The sequence below is a fragment of the Solanum verrucosum genome, unplaced genomic scaffold (assembly GCF_900185275.1).
Source record: "Solanum verrucosum unplaced genomic scaffold, falcon-dt-bn FXZP01000180.1, whole genome shotgun sequence".
Classification (NCBI taxonomy): Eukaryota; Viridiplantae; Streptophyta; class Magnoliopsida; order Solanales; family Solanaceae; genus Solanum; species Solanum verrucosum.
This window is the reverse complement of record NW_026020402.1, coordinates 2,207,147-2,214,078: the sequence shown is the minus strand read 5'-3', so window position 1 is coordinate 2,214,078 and position 6,932 is coordinate 2,207,147. Positions and strand designations below refer to the sequence as shown.

General features: G+C 32.6%; 1 protein-coding gene across 1 annotated transcript; it reads left to right on the top strand.

Moving 5' to 3' along the window:
- The first annotated feature begins 5,336 nt into the window (after nucleotides 1-5,336).
- On the top strand, nucleotides 5,337-5,891 carry LOC125840127 (geraniol 8-hydroxylase-like). Its single transcript, XM_049519095.1, has one exon. The coding sequence runs from the start codon at nucleotides 5,337-5,339 to the stop codon at nucleotides 5,889-5,891; it is 555 nt and encodes a 184-aa protein (XP_049375052.1).
- The last annotated feature ends 1,041 nt before the right edge of the window (nucleotides 5,892-6,932 follow it).

Below are 6,932 nucleotides of genomic sequence, written 5' to 3'. Positions count from 1 at the left end.
ATTCTGAAAATAGTGGAGTCCGCGTCCTGTCCGCGACGCGGAGCAGCTTTTGTTCACAGAGGGAACAAATCTGCGACGCAGACTTGTTTCATACAAGCTGCCCGACTTTTCTCCTTCATGTTGCCAACTCTAAACCCTCTTAACTTCAATGGTTCCAGCAGCAAACACTTGGGATCATAAACCCCTCAACATACAGTGGATTTCAACTTAAAAACACAACTGGAAACATGTACTAAACCAGCAAGAAACTTCAGCAACACAACCACAAGAATTCAACAATCACAACCCAACAACTTCAACAACACAACCAATCTTTTCTCGGAAATAAAACGAGTTTTGCATGTGGGGGAAAGAACCAACCCAACACTCTGAACTCACATACCTTAATAGGGATCACCCCCGACGAAAACCACGACGATCTTGACGAAATCCTTGCTTCTTCTTCTCTTTCTCCTCTTCTTTCTCTCTTCTCTCCAAAACCCTAACTCTCACTTTTAATAAGGGAAAAGTGATTTAAAATCAGTCTAACACCTCAATATAACCAAAATAATTGGCTAGGGAAAAGACCAAAATACCCTTAAAATTTTCGAACTAAACTGCCCTGTGCGACTGTGTCAACATCCCAACTTCCAAAGGGCATAACTCACTCATACGAACTCGGAATTGAGCAAACTCAGCGGCGTTGGAAAGATCATTCCAAGGGATTTCCAGAAATAACTGGAAATTTTCCTAAATCATTCTGAGCAAGGAGTTATGACTGTTTGAAGTTGACAAACAAAAACTCATTTTTTTCCCATACTTAACTAAATTTCCAGATTCTGACTTCTTCAAAAAAATTACTAATTCCAATTATAAACTTCTTCATAGTTATTTCAAAGTGCACGACGTTACATGAATGTTAGATTTCCTAACATTAGGGGAGATATGCTTAGCAGTTGAAATTATGTGTGGGGTGAATTATCTAGATCCTCATTAAAGAAATGTGAACTTGAAGTTCAAGAGATAATTGATTCGCAAAATTTTGCAAATAATTTGCCAGATGTATTTGCTGCCCCAATATTTTAATTAAGCTACAAATGCTCCAATAAATAGTCCTTGAAGGACAAAGTCTATGGTACGCCAGAAGCGTGATAGACCAATCGATTCCAAACGTAAAATTCCTTGAGGAAGGAGATGAGCAAATTATCAAAATGGTCATGATAATGAGGTAAGTGCTTTGAAAAAGCACTATGACATAACACTTCATAAAACCTTGGCAAAGGTTCAGGTACCTAAAAATGATGAAAGATTAAGAGATCTCGATAAGTTATGTCGTATTGGAATCGAGTCAAATGACCGTCGACGGTATCTTTGATATGAAGTAGCACTCAATGCTATAAGTGATTACGAGGTTCTTAAATTCGAATCTATCATATAATGTGGACAAATAAATGATTGGCCAAATAAAATGCACTATTCAAGTATATTTTGTTTCACTTAGAAAAGTGATGTTTTTGAACTTATAGTTCATAGATCAAAATATATGTCAGTGGGGTACAAATGAATCATTGTGCAAAAGTATAACTGTAAGATATAAAGTACTGTTTGTGCCTCAGGGATTAAAGGATTTCTGCAGAAGTCCTGACATTATTAAATGGAGATATATTCTCCAGTGATGGATGCAATGAGACTTATTTCAGTCTGGCAATAGATGAAAGACTTGAATATGTATAATGACTGATTATCATGTCTAACTAGACGATGAAAGTTATATGAAATTTTTTGAATGATTTAAAAGGTCTTAAAACAATTCAACTGAGTACCCAATGGTTCTGAGATTGCTTAATCTCAACACAGAGAAAGAATCTTTTCAACCTCATGAAAATGATTATAAGTGCCATGTATTAGTGCAATTGGTGCACTTACAGATTGTTGGTTATGCAAATGCTAGAAGATTATTTGATATATATATATATATATATATATATATATATATATATATATATGTAAAGTTATGTGAGGGGATTGTCATTTTACCATTCAAGTTATGCCAAGAAACTAACAAAGCAAGTGACTCAACACATAGAAGATGTGTGATTTTCTTTGAGAAGAAAAAAAGAGCAACGTATAAAATTGAAATGATCAATCTCTGAGTTAGAAATGATTTGATTATGTAGATGCAGAATATTTATTTGATCTGCATAAACCTCGATTGCAAATGAGCTATTTGTTTACATATGGAGGCACAACAATATCTTGGCATTCAAAGAATCCAACATTGGTAACCACTTCTTCAAATCATACAAAAATAATATTGATCTATGAAGTAAGTCGGGAGTGTGTATGGTTGGAATCATGATCTATCATATTCAGAAAATATGTGATTTTCCTTTGTCAAAGGATATTCTAACCACTACATAAGGAAATAATATATAGCTCAATTGAAGGGAGGATATAATCAAAGGAGCTCAGACAAAACATATTTCACCAAAAGTATTTTTCACACATGATCTTCAACAAAATAGTGAGATAGATGTTCAAAGACCCATTCAAGTGATAATCTTGTAAACTTATTCACTAAGGATTGCCAACATCAATATTTGAGAAGTTGTGATGTAAGATTTGAATGCATCGTCTCCGAGATATCAAGTAAAGTTTTTATCAAGGGGAGAAAAATACGCGTTGTACTTTTTTCCTTAACCATGGTTTTTTCCCAATTGGGTTTTCCTGTTAAGGTTTTTAACGAGGCAACATTCAAAGCGTATTAAAAGATATGTGTACTCTTTTTCCTTCACTAGGATTTTTTCCCAGTAAGATTTTAACGAGGCATATTATCTATGGACATCCAAGGGGGAGTGTTATAAAATAATATATTGTGGATGTCCACTACATCAAGAAGTTACTCCATTACGTTCCTCCATTATGAAGATAACCATAACCTCCTTAACCTCCACCTTTATAACCATTATTCTTGTAACCTTTCACTTCCATAACCTCCCCATTATATTCATGTTAATGTCATGTTTATGACTAACCTTTTGTATGCCTCTATGTTACACTATAAATAGAGGCATAAGGGTTCATATTGTATACACTTAAAGATTTGGTGAACACTTGAAAGAAAGAAAATTATCTCATATTGTTCCTCTTGTCTTATATTTTTCTTGTCTTCATCTTTATATTGTTCTTTTGTTCTTAAATTTTATAACAAAAGTTTAATATTAATAAAACATGAAAAGTCCAGTCGTCTTTGCCATATTGTTAATTAAAAAGCTAAGTTTATAATTAAAAAGAAGTATGTGCATATTATGTTAATAAAAGTCTTAAATTGCATATTCTTGTAATTTTCATGAGAAGTAATTGACTATTTCAAAAAATATAATTTATACTCATAAGTTCTAAAAATCATTAACCTACCTTTATGTTTGTATTATTATCTTATAATGAACATGTTCCGTTAAAAAATAACCTTATAACATAATGATAACATCAACAACAACAAAATAACAATATGGGCAAGAATAATACATTAATCACTTATTCAAACTTGTCATTCATTCAAAATGAATTATAACCCATTAAAAACAAACTCTTCTTTTTTCTCAATCTTGTTATTAGTTATTAATGGCGTAATTTTATAGATAAATATTAGTTGGAATTAATAAATGATAGTGTTTTTTTTTATATAAAATATAAATTTTGGAGTAATTTTAATTTTTTAAAAAATTTCTAATATTAGAACTTGACCCAAGTTCTAATTTTTTCTAGTATTTGGAAACTTGAGATATTTGACAAATATATTTGTCAAAAGTGTTGTATGGCCAAACACCATTTTCCAAAAAAATTCCAAATATATTTGTGGTCAAACGAATCCTAAAACATGGGAGTTGAGATTTGTCTAACGGGAAAACTCCTTTAACACATTACATAATATTACCAACTTTCAAATACATACGATTTTATGAAAATTCATTGATTCAGTAAATCAATAATAACAATGCCTAACTAGTTGTTCTATGATATGGACAAAATGTTCACACCAAGACTTTTTTTCTTTTGAAAAATTTAAATTTACACTCCCCTCAAAATATAAACGTATGGATCAAATTAATTTTTTTTTAAAAATAAATAAAATGAAGTTACAAATTTGGAATTGAAATTCTACCTTTAAGTAGAAATTGAGATTTGGAATCAAAATTTCAAACTATAAAATTTAATTTTTTTTTCATATATCATAGATAAACACTAATTTCAAATCAAAATTCCGGGAAACTTCTTATAGATACGGCACAAGTTGTTGAGAATATAACTAAATAATAAAAGTGTGCTCTCTCTAATAGCTTAAGCTTTTAGATGAGATTGTCACACACTACAACGTAACCAAATTTTCGTTGTGAAAATGCGGACCAACCTTGAGCTAGTCAGTCATGTGAGCAGAACTGTTGTTCACGTTAGCTTTAAACATAAAAACACTCCCTCCGTTCCGTTAATCATTTTTCATTTTGTATGATGCATTCACAGAACTACAATACATGGAAAAAGTTTGAATTTAATTTGAAGATTATACTTTTCATGCCAAGTATAGTTATCAGGATTTTTTAAAATATTTTTCGCACGTATTTGTTGGGAGGTGTAAATAGAAAATCATGAATAGGTATTTTTTTCTGTTAAAAAAGAAATTATAATAACCGATATATTCGTTTCATTCTTATAGAAAGTAATCAAATCAAATACCTTAAATTAGTGTTTTAAAAGACGGGGTGTGAGGAAAGACGTTTTATACCGTATAGGGCAAGACGTAAGCCCCGAGACACGGGACGTAAGTCCTATAGATCTACAGGGCGTAGTCTCATGTATATAAAATTTTATAGTTTTATTACTAATAAAATAAGCAAAAGTAAACCTTTCAATGATTTTATGATTTCTATTTGAGATAAGTATTACTAATAATCAATAATGAAGAAAAAAAGTATTAGGGAAAAGAGTCTGAAAAATACTCTAACTTTGACGACTCTGGATTAGTATGAGAAGATCTTGTATAGGTCTCTCCTTCTCATCAATTTTTTTGGTGCAACTCTTACTACTAGTCCCACTAATATGTTAGAGATAAGGTTCATGTCCCCTCTGACCTCTTGTAACTTTTTGTTATACATTGATATAGTAGGGGTCAAGCCAAACCTCTGCACCAAAGGCTCACAAGTCACAACTCAAGTTTGACTAATTGAAAGCAACATATGTTTTGGAATTTTTCACTTGATTTTATATGGCATCTACTTCATATGATCTTACACTAGTAAGTTTTGCAGGACCTGTTTGCAGCAGGGACAGATACGACATCAAAAACATTGGAGTGGGCAATGGCAGAACTACTCAAGAATCCACATACTTTCGAGAAAGCACAAGAACAACTAGCACAAGTAATTGGCAGAGGCAAACTAATAGATGAAGCTGATGTTGCAAAATTACCTTACTTGAGGTGCATCATAAAAGAAACCTTTCGAATGCACCCACAAGTTCCTTTCCTAATTCCGCGCAAAGTTGAGGAAGATGTTGATCTTTATGGCTATACTATTCCGAAAGACTCACAAGTTCTTGTGAATGTATGGGCAATAGGGCGCGACTCTAGTCTAAGGGAAGACCCTTTGGACTTTATGCCGGAGAGGTTTTGGGAGTCAGATATAGACGTTAGAGGTACGGATTTTGAGCTAATTCCATTAGGTGCTGGTAGAAAAATTTGCCTTGGATTGCCTTTGGCTATCAGGATGATTCCAATCGCGCTAGGTTCATTGATAAATACCTTTAATTGGAAGCTAGATGGTGGAATTGCACCTAAAGATTTGGACATGGAGGAAAAATTTGGTATTACCCTGGCAAAAGCTCAACCTCTGCTTGCTATCCCTATTCCACTGTAGATGTTAGTAGATCAAGATACTAGAATATATATTACGTAAAATATATTCTAGTGTATATTATGTCTATAATGAGCCATAAACATTGGATGTCTCTCAAAATGCTATATAAGTCATTGTATTTGTAGATCTATATATAGTTGTGTATCCTTGAAATAAGACCATGTCACCACCAAGGGTTATGTATTCTTTCTGGGTTTCAGTAATGACAATATTATTTGGAATAACTATTTTAGCCAATCATGACCTATAAACAAGAACAAAGGAGTAGTTCATAAATTATAAAATTAGAAATTTAGCATAAGAAAGTAGTCACTCATCCTAATAAGAACCTTCTAAAATACATTGTTGAAACTATACACAATACAACAACACATACTTTTAGTTGTAATAGATTTTCAGGCATAATACATAAACGTGTTTTTTTAACTTGGTCTCAACTGATAATGTCCTCCAACTTTGAAGGTGCAAACATAGTTTCACGATCCGAGCCTACACCTTGGACGTGGCCGGCACTCGAGAACCATTGCTAGTCCCCAAGCGAACCCTCATTCTGGCTGACTAAAAGTGGAAGACTAACTCATGCATACACAAGCATCATAATGAAAGAAATGCTAAAACAAAATGTAATATATCTCAAAACTCTATGAATATAATGAGTATGAAACATAAGTTTTAATAAAAAATCTGAAACTGAAAGACTTTTCAAAATTGTCTATCTATGATGCCTCTACTATACAAAGATGAGTTTCGGGACAAGAGCCACAACTCCTCAAGAGAACTACTATTAACAACTCATACAGTGAATTGTCATACAATGGCCTCTGAAAATTGATGAAAAGTGAAATCCCTTTGTCAATAAAATCTGAAAATTCCCAACCCTAATCTAAAAATATTTCACCACCCTCTCTATTTTTTAACCTAATAATTACTTAAATAGGGAATTGTCATACAATGGGCTCAAATCGTGGGCTCGAGATTGTGGCCCAAAATCGTTGGTCAATCTGTGTATTCAAATTTTATTCGTATTTGAATGAATTTCTA

What these genes read in the sequence shown, in the direction of transcription:
- LOC125840127 (XM_049519095.1), top strand. Translation starts at nt 5,337, where the DNA reads ATGGCAGAACTACTCAAGAATCCACATACTTTCGAGAAAGCACAAGAA.